Source organism: Rhopalosiphum padi, chromosome 2 (genome assembly GCF_020882245.1).
Source record: "Rhopalosiphum padi isolate XX-2018 chromosome 2, ASM2088224v1, whole genome shotgun sequence".
Classification (NCBI taxonomy): Eukaryota; Metazoa; Arthropoda; class Insecta; order Hemiptera; family Aphididae; genus Rhopalosiphum; species Rhopalosiphum padi.
This window is the reverse complement of record NC_083598.1, coordinates 90,442,276-90,464,191: the sequence shown is the minus strand read 5'-3', so window position 1 is coordinate 90,464,191 and position 21,916 is coordinate 90,442,276. Positions and strand designations below refer to the sequence as shown.

The 21,916-nt window shown below is 30.5% G+C and overlaps 1 protein-coding gene across 1 annotated transcript in view; it reads right to left on the bottom strand.

Moving 5' to 3' along the window:
- Window positions 1-9,519: 9,519 nt before the first annotated feature.
- The window catches only part of LOC132920194 (mucin-1), a 47,212-nt gene continuing 34,815 nt past the window's right edge, over window positions 9,520-21,916 (bottom strand). The window contains exon 4 of the mRNA XM_060982372.1: window positions 9,520-11,457. Within this exon, the coding sequence (XP_060838355.1) occupies window positions 11,215-11,457 (243 nt within the window). The 3' untranslated portion in view covers window positions 9,520-11,214. The remainder of the gene's footprint in view (window positions 11,458-21,916) is intronic.

Genomic DNA, 21,916 nt, shown 5'->3' with positions numbered 1-21,916 from the left:
ATTGTGGTTTGTATATTTTATAATAATAATATAAATTATAAGTGAACGAAAGAGCACATTCGTGATAGTACGGGGTAAGGAGACCATAGACCATACCTCAGCTATGAACTGTATTATGATATTTTTTTCATAGTATTTAAAAGCAAAAAACAAAGTTTTTTATAAATTGTTGTGTACGATATTTTATCTTATGGAAATACGTGTCAAGTACGTCAGGGTCTTTTAATAGTGAGTAGAGGTAGGTACTTGACTATTCTAAGAAATTAATATTTATAACAAATCGATAAAATTAAAAAACGAATTCTAATTAGTTTACGAGGATGGATCAATCAAAACAAATATTTCACCATCATTTTGTTTACTGTGATTTTAAAATGTATATTAAGATTAAGTCAAATCGCCCCATCGTATATTCTTGAAAATGGTATTGGCGAACTTACGCAGACTACAGAATATCGTACACGCAGAAAATATATATTGATTTGTCGGAGCTTTTTACTTTTTCTCTTTCTTTTTCAATCACTATTAATGACAATCTTAATCACAAGTCATTCATTCGTTATATTCTTTTATTTGTTATTCACAAACCAGTAAGTATTGATTCTGAAAAAATAAAAATGCTTAAAAAGTTAAAAACCAAGTGAACGGTGTCCTCTTATTAATATATTTGCAATTCAATTTCTTCGCCAGTTGTGATATAAAATAATATAGTATAGGTTAACCAACAATATAATATTGGTATTATACAATAAAATAAGTATACTTTTTTCATTCTAAATATTTGAATAATTAATTTACATTTAAAATTTGATTTATGTTGGATTATCCACTATATGTATGCTGTCTTTGATTTATATCGTAATTTATATTTTACCTTAAAAATACCAAAAACGAACTGACTTTCCATACATTTTTTTCTACCAGAAAATTAACATTGCTGATATCATGTTATATTGTTGATCACATACCCATAATAAAACATTGTGTAATCGTGTAAAATAAAAAATTGGAAAAATAAATGCATGTACACTTATTATTTCGGAACCGGAGCGTTTCTTGCAAAATTAATATCAACGTGGATTTTTCGATTTTTTTTTTTGGTAATATTATTATCAGATCAACCGATATATTGTATACAATACATTATTTATTTAGTTCGAATGATTATCATTGGAAATATATACATAATATTATTACGTCATGCGCGGGCGGTGAGTGTTAAAGGAGAGTCGTTCGAGTTTTCAACCTTCTGTTGCAGAGGGTTATACTAATAACAATAATAATAATAATAATATATTATACATATTGCTGTTACTGCTGTTAGCTGTTAACAAGACCGCGGCGGCCGGTGGCCTTATCAATTCGGAAATCTCGTCACGAGACAATCAAAACGAAAATAACGGGAATTATAATAAGAAAACGTTATACATAATATTATTATATTCTTATACGCATACATATACACGATCGCATATATGTGTATACATTACCGCGCGCGTACGCACCACACAATATTGTTACTTATACATATTATTATAATACATTATATAGGTAGTCCGGACAAAAATCCAATTATTTATATTTTATTAATTATATATTTTATTATTATTATTATTATAATACCCTTTCTATATACGGCGCGCACACGTATATCGTGTACACTACAGCTGCTGGTGTATTATATATTATTATGATAATAATATTCTGTTGTAGGTATATATACCTACCCATATCGCGATATGATGTAGTGTTATAGGCGGTATACGCGGTTACGATAATATACATTGTTGTAATAGTATCCCGACAGTCGCTTAGTAGGTACGCGTAGTATAAATAATATACTCGTACAGTGTTATGCTTTTGCGTTTGGCGACACGTGATATTGATATTGCACGATCGCGGATATAACACAATTATTATGCGCGTGTACCTACATAATTTTACTTTTGAATTTATATCGCACTCAAAAGTATAAAATTGCGATTGTTATTACGCGTGCGAACCAATTGACGTGTAAGATAATATATTTTTATTTTATTTAGTATTTTAATTTGTAACCTTATATGGGTTAAATTGTAGCCAACACAACAACAACAACAACGACAATAATAATAATATGCGCACAATGTTTGAAAACCGCAGTTAAATGTTAATCGTACTCACGTGAATACATTCAGCCATTTAGGCGGGGAGTAGTCGTTATTTTTTTGTATACAAAAAATAGATAATTTCCAAATTTCCCGACTCTGGTTATTTTATACATCTATTTTGAATAAGAAAAATTTCGTAATGTCGACATATCGAATTTCAACTGAAACACAATATAGACTATTGAATATTAGTGATTGATATGAATTATTAAGGAAGACATTGAAAGTTCCTTGACAGTATGTAACTCCCTCCGCCACCAAGAATAAAAGAAAACAATTTAACTAAAAGTTCATAGATGTCACGTAGAACACAATAACACGTAGAACTAACTATACAGTTAGTTAAACATAAGTTAAACATAATAATAATATTTTGATTATTTGAGTATTATGGTTTTTTGATTACGATTCTTTTAACGAAGTAACAGAATTGTGCAAATATGTATTATGCATAGTTTAAAATCGACTTAAGACACCGCCTCGACGAATGTCGTCCTTGAGAGGTGTTATGGTAAAAATACAAAAATACATAAATAATATTAATTAAGTACAAACAATAAGATAATATATGTGAAAACAAGCAATACCATTTGAGACAGTAATATAATTAATCGTTACTATCATTTTCGAGGGCGCACATATTATAATACTTTATTTTTTAATTATTAAATGATTAATTAGATTCAGTACTTCAGTGTGACTAATGTTTAACTCCTTATGAACCCCTTTTATGTTTATATACCTACCCTTAGTATATAAGTTTTTATGAGTATTTATTGTATACATTGTTTATTTCAAATAAATAAGTAATAAACATAATTATAATATACCCTTATTCAATTATGTATATATATATATAATTCAATGTTATTCACACGAGTACATACGATAGTATAGGTATGATTTATACATAAAACCATTTTTGTTAAAAAAATCTTCTAAATTATCTAATATATTTTTTTTTTATACACGACAATATCGGTTATTGAAATGTTTAAACAAGACCTTATTACTTTAAATTAACAATTAGAATTCAAACTAAAATTATAACTATTTTTTTTTTGTTTTAATTCTATAGTATATACCTAATTTACAATATTACAAAAAACAATGAATTATCCTACCTGTGTGTCGAGCGTATCAGCTATCTTTATTATCTTTGAAGTCCGTTATCGAGTGTTGTTTTCTCATGTTTTCATCGACTTGTGAATTTCTCTACGACATTGTCGACAACCTTATAAAGTATTATGTACATGCGCATGTCACATAGTGTATATTATATAAATCAGATGGACTTAGCACGAGTATCTACATACGTTTTCAACCCGATTAGGTAAAAAAAAAAAATAAATATGATGATTTTACTCTGCAGATCCGAACAAACGTCGTGGTCGTCGTCGTCGTCGTTGTCGTCTCCACCGAACCGTGTAGAAAATCTGATAGTGGTATGCCAATAATATATCATCGGTCCGATTAATGACAAGGAGACAAACATATAGCAATATTATAATCTACACTCGGACACACTTAAATGCAGTATGTATAAATACACGAATCTGGGTCGAGATTGCCACAGGCTTGCGGGGTGTGGACGTTCTGCATAAAGCTATCTTTTCAAAATCGATAATAATATGTATTATTAGTTAATAGACCGAACCAGTTAACAGTATTGATAATAAATGCTTTTTTACTCACGAAAATATTTGTTATCAACTATAACGACGTTTATTATTTACATAGTTTATAGTTATCCGTTGAACTGAACTACACTAATTTTTCTAATCGATTTTTGTATTTTTGAACAAAATATGTTTACATACATAATAAGTTTGAAGTGGATTGTAGGCATACACATATATAATAAGTTATAACTCTACATTTTATCAAATAAATCTAATTAAGAATTTTAAATTCAAATTATTTAAGTAGTAAACCTTCAGAGTTGTGGCGGGCCTGCGTGAAACCTCATTCAGCTAGTCTAAAATATAAAAGTTTAATATTAAAAAAATTGCTTATTTAGTCCTCGATATCGAGTGAATCAAAATTTTTAAAAATCATATTTGTTCCGATTATTAGATTAATAATATAATATACAAGTAAGAAAAAAATACGGTATTTAAAAAAAAATAATGTACACAAAATTCGACCCAGATAATAAGTGAAGCCCACTGTTAAATAGATCATTCCGTACATCTAATGACCTCCACGTTTACTTACACTGCTACAGATGTGGTGATGACATGCCTACTATATATAGTATGATTACGCACAATATTATAATTATATACGTGTCGTATTGCCAAACACTTAAATCGCTTAAAATCGTTGGAACCAAATGCTTTTTACACAGCAATAAATAATTTACAATAACTCCGTATATCACCAATGCATGGTTGCACACCCATACTATATATATAATATATATACATTATATTGTACACGAGCTGTAACTATTTATTTTATAGACACTAAACTATTTGGACCCCTATCGGTTTATATATATTTCAAATAAAACCTATAAACTTCGACCACCGTAAATGCATAATGAATCATTCGATAAAGTATACGTACGTACGAATATATATAAATTACGGCAACATGAATTTATTGAAACCGAATTGTTGGCCGTAGTATTTATATAATGCCAAAGATTTAAAATCGCTTTTAATATATATATATATATACGAAAATAACAATAAATACGGGATAGGGAGTGTTCCGATCCGAATGATTGAATGATGTTATCTATATATATTAAATTATTTACTTTCAACAAATTTTTATTCTACACAATTGTTGTTTTTTTTAGTTGTTTATTTGTTTTGTACAAATCTTATAAATTCTCTGAAAAAAATTGACACCACAAACTGACAAAAAAAGTTATAAATAACGTGAAAACAAAAATGTCCACCTACCACAAGTTCTCGAGTACATCTTAGAGGAGCGTTCAGTAATGCTTTGACTAAACCTTAACCTAACCCAATCACGCGTTCTGACGGATCATAACTGAATTATCGTCGTGTGACTTAAGTGTGTTAGAGTTAATGTTTTGGGGATTACACCACTAAGCGAATATTCGTGAGTAAAGTCTTGAATATTGCATCATCACCCAAAATTTTTTTTTTTTGTACAAAATATGTAACATCTTTTATGAAAACAATTAGTAATATTATATTTTGTACACCTGTACGATTATATTAGAACTGACTGATATTATACCGACAACATTTTAAGGAAAATAAATAATTTAAACAAAATCCCAAACCTAAAAAAACATTCTGACAGTTTACAAAACTCTCTATAATCTTTATAAACTAGTGTATTAGTTATTTTGGCTTTAAAAATAAATGTAAATTTATATTTTAAAAATATACCATAGTTGTTACCAAAAAAAAATACCTTCTGTTATTATAATATTTAAAATGGATAAAAATTGTAGAAACATAAAATTATCACATAATATTATACGTATGTTACATAAACTCGTACAGTCGTACGTAACTCATCAATATTGTTCACGTATTAGTGTATTTTAATATTTATGTCACTTTAAGTAATTGAAACGACGTGCGCGACACAAATACATAATAATATATATGTACAACATATTTTGTCGTACATGCACATTTTACACACAAAAATATTCGATTCCAATGCATTTTAAAAGAAGATTATTTTATTTTATATATGTACACGATCTTTACATTACGATCTACTCGAGTGTAATATTATATGTCATACGCTCTGTGCGCGTGTTATCGGTGTTAATTAGTTTTGTAAGTAATGTCGTAGCGATGATAATTTAGTTAGTTGTTACCATAATTAAATAACATGATTTGTTATGAAATAACTTTTTAAAGACATTTTAAATATTGCATAAAACATAAATCTCATTAATTATTTTTAGTAATTTTTAGCTACACAAGTACACTTCAGGTAGCAGCGCACACCTTTTTTAGAGTGATGTTATCGCGTAGTGGACTCATTATTTTCGTGTTTAGCAAGAGTGACACTACAATTTTCCATTATAAATAGAACAAGTTTTGCTACTTTGAATGCTACGTCTTACAAGTAGGCACTTTCTAACTCACAAGATATTTCTATTTTATCATAAACTAAATTTAATTAATTTTGTTGTACATTTAAATAAAAAAATTACACATCCAAAAAATACTAAAATTATATAAAAACCATATTGTACAAATCGTATGATAAAAAAAAATTAAATCATGTTTTTTCTTTGGTTATGGCATGAAAATTTCAAGTTTCAACTAAAGATTTTCTTTTCTAAGCTTTCAGCCAATAGGTACATAGTATAGACATAAATCATCAAAATAAAAAAATAATATTACACTTACACCCCTTTACGAAACAAATAATTTAATTTTGTTTTTACTATGTATGTATAGTTTTAATTAACTATAATCTATATAATATAAGTTGACTTCCAATAGGCAAAATTGTGTCGATAAAATTTTTTTTGAATGTACAGAAATATCCTATGTAATATTTTAAAATAAAAATCATCAATAAAATACTATTATAGGTAGTTAATTCTTTTTATATTGAAATGGGGGGGGGCGTTAATTTTATTTGCTTCTGCTACAATAGTTGCAGAACAACATCCGGTAGACTGTCCGGAAATACATTCTTACGGTCGACAAGAAAGATCTACAGTGTAACGTTGGTTGTACTGGAGGCTCCAATTTATCGATATCCTCTAATCCTTTCTCGACCAAGTCCTGTTTGTTGTACACTCCGTTGACGATGACCGCGGGCACGTTGACAAAATCTTCCACGAATGTCGTAGTTTCCTACACCGATATTACTGTCATGTCTGTACATGCAAATTTCACCGTTTTCTACACTTCTGAATCATTGTCAAAACTTCTCTGACCACACTATGTGTCGTATTTTCTGCTTTCTTCTCCTATTTTTTTTAAATTTGTTTTGGTATCGATGACTACCATGTCTGGCTACACATAAAGGATGTTAACGAGTCATATAATTTCACTCATGTTCTGGATACCTACTTTAGTTGTGTCCCGTAAAATAGGTATACACGAATTGTATCTTACTATACAGGTTAAGTAGTGGTTTTTTTTTCTAGAGTTTTCCCTTCACTGTGGTGTATTTAACTATTAAGTCCTGGGTTCTGATATTATTGTTTAATATAATAAATTACGATAATCAATAGATTTTTTACAGATTCCTTTAGTTGATAAATATAATTTAAAGCCAAGTTGTCGTTTATCATTAGATGCCACGGTCAATAAAAACTCGCCCTTTTTACAACTCTATCGGTCAAAATTTGTATTAAATATATACCTTATACATATACCTATATATGTATAAAAATATTTAGTTTCGCAATGTTCTGGATTTACCATGTCAGCTCCTATAGAATATTTGATTCGATATAATATTATAACTTTATAAGTAATAATTATTAACTGATATCGTAATCCGATATCACAAAAAAAAAAACTTTGTTTAGTTTTTAGTTTATTTTATAGTTCCCCATCCGGCCATTCGAACATATACATTCTTAGATATTTTAAAAATAATCTAAACCGACAAGTTTAATAGTTAGATGTTCGCTGATTTCTGTACGTACATTTAGGAAACATCACCAAAACAACAATTTTATTTGTTGAAAATCAGATAAAAAATTGAAATGAAAATAAAATAACAAGGTTATATTTTGTAACAAGTTAATTTTATAAGCCTAAATTTTGATTAACATTTTGATTGATTGATATTATTACTATTACTATTTATGTATACGTTTTTGATTAATCTATAACTATATTTATAACTATTATGTATCCGACTATGTATATTTAGATTATTATTATATTATTGACCATATTGACATTTGGTTATAGATTTAACGTAATATTTGCTTTTTATAAACTATTTATTAAACATTCAAAAAAACAATAAATTAAAACATATATATATATATTATTTATTGTCAATTTAATAATTAGTTTTTATTTTGTTAATCAAGAATTTTATCCCTGATCTTTTGTACGGAATTCGTGTTACCATTTTCACGGGACGCAATTCACGTGCTCCCGCTTATGTTGACGACTCGGCATTTGATTTATGACTGAAATAATAACAAACCTTTCTATTTTTCTGAGTTCATCAAATAAATAATATTTACTCTGTCTCCGAGACAAAGGTAATGATATATATATATATTTTTAAGTACTATAATATATTCAATATACACAAACAATAAATTTCGACATTTTGTTTTTCAAAGAGCAACACTTATAATGTCTGAAAACTCGAAAGTTTTTTTATGTCGTTTCCGGGCTTACATACGTTATAGATACGTACCTATAATAATTAATAATAATATTTATATATTATAATCAGATACATGGAAACTATTATTAATAACGGAAATACAATTTAATATAGAGCAACAGTCGTGATTAAAAATCTTTGCCTCTAAAAGGTCAAAAATATATAATAATGGAACACAATACGACGAATATATAGATATCATCAATAGCAGGGGTGCGTCGGGACCTCGAGATAAAAGTTATTTTATATATATATCGGTCTAATATCTTAGATTTTTGATAACTTTGTATGTAAAAAATTAAATTATTAACAATATTGTATAATGGTCCAGAAATAAATAACTTCAAGAAATTACCAGCGTTCTAAACTCCTATATGGACTCAGTGTTATGAGTTAAAAACTATTGGTCACGTTTAAAAGGTACCCAATTCAAACGTTATACGTTTTTTAAGTCCGTCGCTTTTATAAAAACGCCAAAAAATATAACATAATTAATACATAATCGAATAATGCTCAAATTACTTGTTATAATTAAGTACTAATCAACAATCAGACTATATATGGTTGAACTTGCATAATATTATTGCATATAGATTGCATCCATTCGGTTGATAAAGTGTACTCATAACAAATCACTCAGGCCTAGACACCCAACCCTTACAAAGTCTTTAAACGTATACCGTCCGCTACAACTTAAATAATGGCTGGTCGACACTGATACCTAATAATACGCGCGTATTATAAAATATGGTTTGTTTTCTAAATGTTAATGTTATAACTCGCGAACACTCTCGTAGACGTATTCCAACTTGTAAACTATATATTAGTATACAGTGTGTATAGGTATACTCATGTGTTTTCTTTCTTCGATCATTTTACTCGCGTAGCTGTTGTCTGCTTGACCGCCACACCGGGATCCAGACTATTTGACATAGCACGTCAAAATAATGAATACAAATCACTTTAAATATAACATCCGCGCGTTTGGGAGATAAAACACGAAGATTTGCGTGAAAGTTTTCACGGTAAAAAAAAAACACAACAGACATAAATTATATTACAGCTTTATAACAGCTTATATTTTTCTTGTTTTATTTCTTTACATAGTTAAAAAAAAAAATCAAACAAAAAAACGCCGTACACGTATGCAAATACTACCTATTCGTGATTACGTTATTGAAATCATCGTAATAATTTGCACATGAAAATTGCACTAGGTCAGCCCTGATAATCCGAGAAAATTTTGTTTTTCTCAATTACAATGTTTTAATTAATAATATAATATATATATATAAAAAAAAAAATAACTAAACAAATGTCAACAGTCCACAAATATTAATTGTATCAACAAATATTTATATACTATATTTTTTTTTCTGTATAATTCATCTGTCACAAAGTTAAGTTTAAATTGGTAAAATAACATTAAATCGTTTCTTACGAATAATCAATAATCGATATTCGTTACAAAGTATTTAATACGATATATAATCTTCAAAATAAAAACTTGAACCAATTTATATTGAATTCAAATTATATTATAATTTAGCTGTTGTGTATAAAAAAAAATATATATATATATATAAATATAATACAAAACGAAGGCACTGTGAAAACTGTACACCATACATTATGTAAACAATTTAAACATTTTTAAAGAACGCGTTATACTGTTATATACTCGAGTATAATCGGATAATATTGAGCATTCAAGTAGACCAATTTATAAAAGGTATTTATTTAAAAACTCAATACTGACAATATCTTAGGAAGTACATCAATTATTAATTTTCAGAATTAGTTAACAAAATTAAAATGTAAAATAGCAAATGTTGTTAAATTGTTTTTCTTTTAATGTTTTACATGCCTTAAATTTTTCGAGATGTCGCCGGATAATAAAAATGCCCTGCATATTGTATGTTCACTTGTAGTTATAAAATATTACCTACTTACGTTATAAGTTATAATTTTAAACCGATTACGACCAATCCGCACTATAATATTAATTTCAAGAAACTTAAAAAAATAATAATAATAATCAACAGAGAACTATATAATATATTATACAATATAGATTTTAAACTAAACTAACTACATACAAATAATATTATATAGACATTAGATGCGTAATAGAATATTTAAGTAAAACAATAGTAAAAATATTAACAAAAGCTCAAAAAAAAAAAATAAAAATTATAATAATAATGAAAATAAAAATGACCATCAGCTGTTCGAGAATATGCAAACAATTATTAAATTATTACCTATACGTAAAAATACTGATAAATCCAATGCGAGAAAAACAAGTCAGGGAAACGGCGAAATCGATGACTTTTGGAATTTACCATAATTTGAATAATGCAATTTTATTTTTATTATTTTTTTTTTTTTGCATAATCGACACGAGCGATAGACATGAACACGATTTGTATTATAAAAATACATTGTCTTATAAAATACATAAGAACATGATTTAATGGACCATAATATGATATTTCGTTAAAAAAAAAACGAACGTCGATTAGCAGGGACACTGTAGGTGAATGTATATCATAGAAATGTAGTTTAAACGCTCAACGGTAATACCGCAGAAAAATGAAATTTCATTTATTCTGTGGTAATACTACCGCTCATACAGGGCGTCAGTATAATATTATATCAATTTTCAAACATCTTGAACACCCTGTGCGTGTAAAGTGGACGGACTTTGCCACGGAGTCGACACGAACGGTGCTCCTACTGTTCAACACTGAGCGGACGAAGAACTGTTGTTGTTTCCGGGGACGGGGCTGTGTCGTCCTGCACCGTGTGTTTGGGCGCCGTGACAGTGGGCGCAGTGCATGCACACCGCGCAGTTTCCCAACTTCTGGGCCAGAACGGCCCGGAACTTGAGAGCCGGTCCCAGTTTCATATTCATGGTTCCGGTCAGGTGGTCCTCGCTGAGCAGTGGCAACGCTGTCCCGTCGATCGACTGCTCCCGGAAACACTGGAAAACACAAGCATAATATACATAAGTCAATAATCAATATACGACATCTGCGAGCGGTTAATATTATCATATTATATTTTTGCAAGTATATTATAATATTGTACATGATTATTATATTTTAGTAGTTATTAAAATTCGTTATTGACATTTGCTTTGTTCGTATAATGTATGTAACGCTAGATAGGTTTGACATTTCACTAATAGATATTTTTTTTGTATTTTAGGACAGAGACTCCACTCGAAAATATTTTTGTCATTATTTCGAAGCGACGTATTATATTTTTAAATAAAATCACTTTCAAATTTCACCAAATTTCTACATCTTTCTTATATATTCTTACGATGCTGACTACATAAATCCGACTAATCCGACACAGGAACTTCCAGATAAAAAATAAAAAAAATGATTAAATTAAACACTTTTGTAAGTAATGGAACTTATAGGAATTGTTAGTGAAACTTGCTAGATTTGGGTATGATGTAATATGTGTGATATAAACTTTTTACGTCATCGGTCTTAAAATCAAGTTTTATAATAATTACTATTATATGGCTTTCACCATTTGACCATTGGTAAATAATTGAGATACTTCAAAACAAGTTATTGTCGTATATTGCATTATAGAACAAATAAAGACGACCCATACGTATTATTATATACCTATATACAAGTAATGTTGTTAAATCTATGCCATGTCTCGTCGCGATGGATGCCGTTTCTTGATATACAAACGCCTGCGAGTATTTTGAGTATATAATCGTATACACCTATATACAAATATAATATTGCTATATATCGTGGACGCCCTAACGCCTCCGATCATTGGCACATCGTCTGCCACCGCTGGTCTTTTACACCCAGTGCAAGGACGAGGTGACGCTAAGACGCGATATTAATAAAATATATTATTATTATTATTATTACGCAGAGCACGATCTCATTGGAACGATCAGATTTTATCGACGTTGTACTTATATATATATATATATATATACGTATATAGACACACGCGTAGCATTGTATAATATGATAATTTTATACTTCAATCGGAATCACAATATGTACCTATTTAGACTTGAGAGGTATATACTGAATGCCGCCGAACATTTTGTTCATTTTAAACGCACGACAGCTGTATATTCCGTATAAGTATAGTTGCATCCAAATTTCGTCACAGTATAACATTTAAGAATACCAATTCCGTCTCAGATTAAAAATAAATATATATGATATGACGTCCGATGCGAAAATCTTTTCTCATTAGAAACGTTGTTCTTTTGTACAATTTTTTATGTTAGTTGTACATAGATATTTTGGGGAAGCGTGATAAATCATTTCATTTGATTTTGAATGAAATTATACAATCCTGTATTATGTTTGAGGTGCGCAAAGTATTGTGCACTGTGCAGTGAAAAATTAGCCGGCATAATATGAGATAGAAATATTCAGGTAAAATACGCAATTAGTAATTCTTCCATTTTATTACACCTGCGGTTTGCGATTAAGAATAGTTATTTTGTATTTCTTATAATCGACAATCGTGTTTTTACCTATCTATAACTTCGACAGTTTACAGGAAATGGGCCAAACAGCCGGAGACATGTTTCTACATATTATAATTATATTATATTACTATAGTACAAATAACGTGTAAATATTTCACGTGACGATAAAATGGTCTGTTACATAATACGAGAATGGTTTGACACTGATGTCCGTCGAATTTTGTACGGAAAAAATAAAATGAACTTTAACCGCAGTCGATTGCAATTCGGCAGACGTATATACGCGCACATATATAAAAATATAAAATTAACCATGATTTGCACACAATACGATTTTTGTTATGTTGCGCATTTACCATTAATATACAGTCGTCAATGGACCGAAAAAGCTTTTTTTTCATTTCGTTACAATTAAACGTGCTCCGCATAAAATGAGAAAATAATATTTCTTTAAAAAACGAGAAAAAACGCACCGCACGCACGGTTTCTAACCTCTGTACGTAACGCATGCCAACTATGCCATATAATATACAGAGTGATTCACCAAGCATGGTCACCATTTTTCACTTCAATAATGTAGTTATAATATTCTAAATCTGATTTTTTGGAAGTTTCAAATATACTCAAAGACAACATTTTCAAATTCTAAAGATTTTTGTGCTACATATTAGGTCACACTCCTATAGAAACCCATTAGGTCACTCAAACTTCTATTTTTAAAATGAACGCATTTTTTGAACTAAAAATTATTCAGTGGATAATTTTTTTTAAAGTGTTGGCGTATCAAAAATGAAAATTTGAATGAACAGTTATTTAACTTTATTTACTAAGGATAATTAAAACCATGATAATGAATTTGGGATATACCTAAGAGAGCTATAGTGATGAAAATTTTAGTAATTTATATTAATCTATTTGTAGATATTTATAACATAAATATAAATGTTAAAATTTATAGATAATTTGTAAAAATTAATTAATTTCAATATACACTAGATTGAATATAATAAATATATTTTATTTTTGTAAAACCGTTCTTAATGACTTTTCGACTTTTATACAAAATTTGAATTAAAAAACAATGTATTCACTAAATTTACAGTTAAAAATGGGATTGTTAATTTATAAAGAGAAGTTTATAACATATTAACATCACATGTAACTCGTTAATAAAAAAAATCTTAATAATTTGAATTATTTCATTATTAAAACAATAATGGTGATTAGCATGTTTGGCGAATCACTATGTAAAATACTTGCGACGATATTTATGATAATCGTATTGTATTACCTATATATTTTTCTTATAGTATAAATCTCACCGAGAGCAATAAGATTTTTTTGCTAAAACTAATTTGACCACGTGAAACCCTATTGTCGCTAATACCAATGGCGTATTAACAGTTGGTAAATGGTTCAACTCGACCTTGTCCGTGGTTATCACATAATAATTCGCACTTTGTACGATTCTACCAAAGTGCATAAAAGTCGCATTTGACACAACTCCCATCGTCAATCAATGTGGTTGACAATATTTCAAGTTAACGCTTATAGTTTTGTTTTTTTAATTCACAGGATTATTTATCTAAAATCATCATTCCACAGCGCAGTAAACCGAGTAAAAGCGTGTCTTAAAAATCTGCACGTGAATATTGTGGGTTCCTCGTAACAATGATTTATTTCACTCCCACTGCAGTTCAAGAACAATATTCACAGAACGTGGTGTATTTACGAAAACAGAAAATGTATTTAAAGGCATATATTATATAGCTCGCACGGACTTGTCGTGGTATACCTATACCTAATAAGTTGTAATCGTAAATAAACCAAAAAAATTTAAATTCGTAGCCACTGACGACGACGTGCACCGTACCGTTTTATTATATTAAAAAATATATATAATATTTTACGGTATTATTATTTATGTTTTTTTCTCGTCGTTTCGTACATAGACAATAATATTATTATATATACTATACCTCCTATATGTGCATATAATACGCAGCAAAACGCGCGCGGACAACAATATTATAAGATTATAATATTATTATTATTATAATACACAGCTCTTTACCGACTACACACATTAGTATGCCAGCACACACACACACGCACACAAGTCACTATACTATAATATGTCTATACTATTCTACCAGTAATATTTATACTACTACTACTACTACACTACTGTTGCACCGAACGCACAGCGCGCGGCTTCCTCGTCCGTTGTAATGTACGTGCGACGGCCACACGTCTCTCTCACGGTGAAACCATCACGTCTGACCTTTAACACTGACCTCACGAGATCAAGGACTGCCGTCGCCGGACGGGTGTGCGTTATACACACGTGTGTCTGTGTAGAGTGTGTGTGTGTGTATATTCTCTCCTCAAAAGTTCGACGTGCAGCGGCGACGGCGGAGGCAAAAGGTAGAGGTCACATTCTTCGTTCCGCTCGCGGGGCCCCGAGCTACGGTCGATCGTCGTCGTAGTCGTCGTGGTCGTCGCCGTTGTCGTCTCTGCCGCCGCCGCCGCCGCCGCCGCCGCCGCTGCCTTTAGGACCGATCAAAACCAGATCGGATCAACCGGTTCGTAAATGTAGTGTGTGTGTGTGTGTGTGTATATATGTATATATTATTATACCGTCGAAACTCAAAACTAGTCTATACCATATATACTTACTTATTATAGCGTATTATAAATACATATATATATATTATATGGCAGCGGCGGCGATTAGATCCACAGCCGTCAGCTGGTTCCTACCGTTGTCCAATCACTTCTTTTTTTTTAGATTATATTTTTTACCGTCAAAATCCGTACTCGACCGCATGAGACGAAAAATAAACCATCTCCGAGAAAAAAAACTGGTCCGTTCGCCTTTTAGATATTTTACGTAGCATATAATATAATATATATATACCTACATCATGTGTTTCTCACATTGTTATGTGGGTATAGTTTATATAGTTTGAAAGTGAACTATTTTTTTTTTTTTATTTTTATTCTTTCTTTTAGTTTATTGTCACGTTTTCATCGTTGTCAATGTTGTGATTATTTATTTAGAAAGATAAAAACGATTTCGATTTGGGTCGGTTAACACGTTGAAAATATTATGACTAATGACTGTACGCGTATTTGCATTAAACGATATACTTACGTCGTACAACGTAATATATAGTTATCTATAGATGATAATTACAGCGTATTACTGGGTGCTTATTTTAACATTAAGCGTTCGATATTCTCACTATTCCAAAAATTATCAACAGTTTTGGAAATATATTTATTTCATAATTTTAAGTCATTAACAGGCATTTTTTTTTTTTTTTTTTTGAGAGAGAGAATATTGCTATATAAAAATCAAATTTCGAATAAGTAGTTAATTACTTTTAACTTATAAGTTATAAGTATTAAATGTTTAAGTAAGTATAATAGTGTGTCACAGAGGTACGATTACCACATAAATAATTGTTCTATACAACTCAAATCATTATAATTTTAAATACTTAAAAATACTAAATTAATTAGTTATTCATTCAAAATTAAATCGTACACATTAAAACTATCAGAAAAATATTTTGCACCCAAATATTCAAGTATATAATAGAAAATTTTTTTTCAAATTTAAAAAATATATTTTCAAAAATTTGTACATTTTTGAGATAATTTATTAATAATTTTACTGTTAATTGTTAAAAAATATCACCTTGTATAATTACGCGTACGTGCTAAAATACATACAAAAATTATTCTTCAAATTTACTTAGATTTATAATTATTTCAGTTATTGTTTTACTATTTTAAACTATCTACTGCAGTATATTTCATAAAACGTCAATCAGTTATAATAAATAGCTGAAAATATTAAGACGCTTTTTACGGCATCACGGTTTGTAAATAATCGAAATTTTTAAATACAATTATTAATTCAATCGATGCTTTATTTTCGTAGTAGAATTTTCCGGATTATGTGTCCGTCTAATTAAATATATATATATATAATAACACTAATAACTAATATTATCTAACTATTATAAATTGAGATTTAAAGTTTATAATGTAAATATTTGAAGGGAAGATAAATAATATAACTACGCAATTTTTCAGGGAAAATGTAATATACCTGCCACAACAATGGTAATAATAATAATAATAATAATATAATAACGTTTGTTAGTCACTTCTGTGAAACAGTGGCGGCGAATGTTATAATGACGATATTGCGGTATATTAGAGGAGGAGTTCGTTAGTAGCAAAAAATATAAACGAAACAATAGGACTGTAAATTATTGTCACTGATTCGGAGGAAGCATCAGCAATAAAACGCACTCGGGTTGATTGTGATTTTTTTTTCCAAATACGATTTCTGTCTGATAGAATAATATTATACTAACGACGACAGTAAAACCTATAACAGCTGGCCACTGTGCAGCTAATGATGTGCAATGTGTATATACATATATGCAATGGCCACAAATTGTCAAGTTGGAAACGGTAAACCCGAAAAATACGTAGGTAGGTATATGGTTTTAATTGTGCATAATATATATTTTTTTATAATAAAGTGTAAATTGTTTCCGAAGAAGACACACGTGGTATTTAAAAAGAAAGTACGGCTATAAAAAAAAAACCATTTAACTTTTTTGTTATAAATATAATAATTTTAGTTTTTACATAATTTTAAGTTTGAGACCTAAGAAAATTATATTTACTTATTGAAAAACAAAAATCTTAAAAAATGATCTGTTACACCTTTTTCAACTTAAAAAAAAAGTAACTGTGGCTTCACTATTTGTGTATAATATACAGCGTAGGTAGTCATTTATAGGATGAGTTTTTGTTTAAATCGGTGTCGAGAACCATCCTATAAATATAATATTATATAGGACATAGATATCTAAAAATATATTGCTATAAGTTTGCAGGAGTCCATTTATCAGTTTGTACGTCTAATTTTTAAAAATATTTATATCAGAAACAGATTTTTTGAGTTTAAGTTGGTCTACAGTCTACACCCTTCCAACTAAACATCCTCGATATAAAGTTCAACTCTGCGGCGGCGGCGGAGTTCAAAAGTCACGCTCGATTGCCTCGTTCGACCATTTCCTCGACTACCGTTTTTTTATTTATTTTTATCATTCGGCGCAGTGGTTGTCCGTTCAATTGTATTGTGCGCGAAATGTAAAAAAAGAAAAAAACGAAACAATCTAAATGGATATAAAAAATTAACGTTTTTCACGGTCCGGCGTGTATTATTATTAGTGTACGCACGACCGCCCGTCACCGTCGTCGTCGGTCGTGGTCACTGGTCAGCGGGCTAAATTTTTTAACGGTTGTAACTTTGTATTTGCCCCATCCCTCTCCATCACTTCAAAAACTGATTTATTATATCGCCGTAATATCATTAAATAGTATATATTATTTTTATACCTGCAAGTTGCAGGAAATGCATTGTGTAAATGTTACGAATACCATTAGTGGTTTTTATTTCATCAAACAGTACGAGTAATTTTAAATTAATAATGAAAAAAACTAATTTGATTCGCTTAGAGAGAAAAAAAACGAAATTCGTTTATCTCGGTTTGAACGTTCTGTCACTGATCTTCTCACAGCAGTGCGGTATAAACAGAAGAACACCTTAAATGAGTGTTTTAAAATTGGACTCGACGGCTGAGGGTCATATATACCGTAATAATGTGTAATACAGCAAAATCGTTTCCACGTATATTTACGAGTATTTAAATATACGTATATACAAATGCGGCTGTGGATACCTGCTCTATACCCGGGTATCGGTATAACGCGAGTGTATAATATATTATAATATCAGATACCTGCTGGCTACTTGGCGATGCTGTGTGTGCGTGCGCCCGTACGAGTGTGTTTATATCATGTATAACGTGCACCGTGACCCCTGGACGACCCGGCGCATATCTGTCTGAAATAAAAAATAAACCTCCTCCGGACCGGCGTAATAATAATTATCGCCGACTCCCAGCACCGCGTCGATACGGGGCCGCGCCTATACGGAGCGCGAGTGTTGCAGAGGAGTGCAAGAGAGAGAGAGAGAGACTTGCACTGCACTTCAGCAACAGCGGCACCACAGCAGCAGCAACAACAACGACGACGGCTATAGTTGTGATAGGCCACAACGATATTAAAATATTATTATTATTATTATTATAATACACATCGGCGGTGGAGGAGATCGCGTGCCTGCCTCCGGGGGTCGTCGGGCACGCGCGGACCGTGTAATTTTCGGTGCAGCGATCACGGGGCGCCGCCACCTCCCCCTCAGCTGTTGAGTAGCGTCGTAGTGCGGGCAACGCGCCGAGTAGAACGCGATACGCGGCGCTGCTCGCATTGTCTTTCGGGAAACGCGCCCCGCGGGCCGCCGCCGCGAAGTATATATGTATATTGTGCATATATTATTATATTGCCGTAAATACGTATTGTTCTCGTCGTGCGTGCGTTTTGCGGTGAAAAAAAGTAAACTTATTATAATAATTATTATTATTGTACGGCGCGCGGTCATCGGTTCTCGGCGCCCCCCGGCAAAGTATTTTAAACGGCGAAAAATCGGACAAATCGCCCGATATTTTCACCGCGGCCCGTATCGAATGTATATAGGTATTTTAGGTGCACTCGCTGCACTTTGTATAACATTATGTCTGACCGGTTTCGATAACCCGATAAATACGCACGAAATAATAATAAAAAAAAAAAAAACATAAATACCGTGATGGTATTTTTCACGACATCCGTGTGCCAAATTACGCATACTTTACGAGTATAACTGTCGTAAATTTATTCGAATATGCCATCTGGTTTTTAAGTCGTCGGCGACGGCAGTGGCAATAGGTCGGCCGCGCCGGAATTTTCTAGTAATAAATCTTTATGGAATAATAATAATAATTGGTAATTTACGCGCCGCTGAGTTAGGCCCACCCGTCATGATTTATAAAGTTTTATCCGAAAAACTCTATAGTATATAGTCGTCACCAGTTAATATTCGAGTGGATTTGTATCCGAAATGCATTAGGTAGTATAGACAAATCGGGGATGAATAAATAAAATAGGTTTAAGAAATTATTAATTTTATCGTGCGTAATATTTTTAACCGTTAAAATAATATAATATAACTAATTTAAGGTCATCATTTATATTTCATTCGATATGATATGTGTAATCATATTATTATTATGTGATCATCATGCTACTGCAGCAGAATATCCGACAGAAAATATTACAATCTCCAGTGTAACTATACAGTATACATGTTTGAAACCTGCAAAGGAGGATCAAATTATGAACAATTATCCAGTTAGTTTGTTTAAAAGACATACATCACTTCGACCGATCACGCCCATTTGTTTTTTAACTAACATTTTTTTTTTTAGTATATAATTTGTACGATTTCATAAAACCATTTATGAATTATGTACTTAATTATGCGGCTTAGTCAAAATTATAAAAACATTACTTGCATCTACATGGGCGGTGCTGCAAGCTGGTAAACATCACTCCCGAGTTGAGTCCTGAGCTCCGGACCATGTTTTTTTTAGAGTATCGAAATAGCAGTGCATAGTTGTCTATTAGTCAGAAAAGTAAACTGTTGTACGAAAACATATAAAATTATATATTGTACAAATACCGAATTTCAGCTTAACAATTTTTGAAAATGTGTGACGTACTATATATAGTATACACGTGCTTGTTAAAAAGTTAATTTCGTCTCCGATTTATCGGAACCCTTAATGCGTATAATCTGTCGGTTATATAATATAAGATCAGTCAGGTGTATAGTTCGCATCAGTGATGGTATATGACAGTGAGGGTGAAAGACCATTATTGCGATCGCGTTAGGGTGGATAAATTGGATAAAGTTCGAAGGCTGTTATTTCAAGTACCTATAACAGTTGCACTAAGTATAAAGATGGCCGCGGACGGTTTACTAAGGAGTGGTGAGCGGTTTACAAAATTGTATCCAGGACTCTTAGTTTTGGACCGTTTGTGCAATAACTTATATTTTCTAAACGTAAAACGTATATCTATATTTAATTCGTATACTATATATAGTATATATATCACACAAGTTGATTGACAATAATAAGTTTTATTTCATGTCTATGAAACTTTGGGTCTTAGATTGATTTCATGTTCCTATGTCATTTAAGGGGAAGTCGACCCTTTCTATTTTGGCCCACGCTGAAGTGTTATTCAACTATGTGCAGTGAAGCGATTTACAATCATGATAAATTAAAATTACAAAATAACAATTTTTGTTTTAATTTTCTACGTATAAATTAAGGACATTATTATTTAAATACGCAGAATACAGATGAAGTAAATATTGGTTAATGTTACTTGGTGTTACAAATTTAAAACAGCCTTCATATATATTTTGAAAAATAAGGAAATCATTTTTACTGAAATTATACGTTATACTTCTGCATTTTTATATATAAGACACACACTAGCCTGAGGGTGGTAAAATGATAAATTTTTTAAGTATTTTTATATGTGTGATATGGCTAATGTATGCTAATGAGTCTGTATTATTACAAAACTATACTCCAAATCGAAACGTATTGGACATTCTATAGTTAGTTGTATATATTTTATAAAATCGCTTATTTTTATAATCTATACAATTTTCCTCGTAATTTTAATCTTCTCTAATCGTCGTTTAATTAAGCACACGTTTACTATTATTAACTATTACTTACAGTCATACTAAGGCGTGTACCACGTATTTCATCAAATTTTTTGAACTAACAATAACTGATAATCAATAATAATGAAATTACAATAGGTAATATAATTTTGATAATTCATAACTAAAATCTGAATCACAAAGTATACAACGTCACAATATAAATTAAGTGATCTATTTTTTGTGCTATATTCATCTTATTTTAATATTTTATTCATGTGTATTTTGTCATTT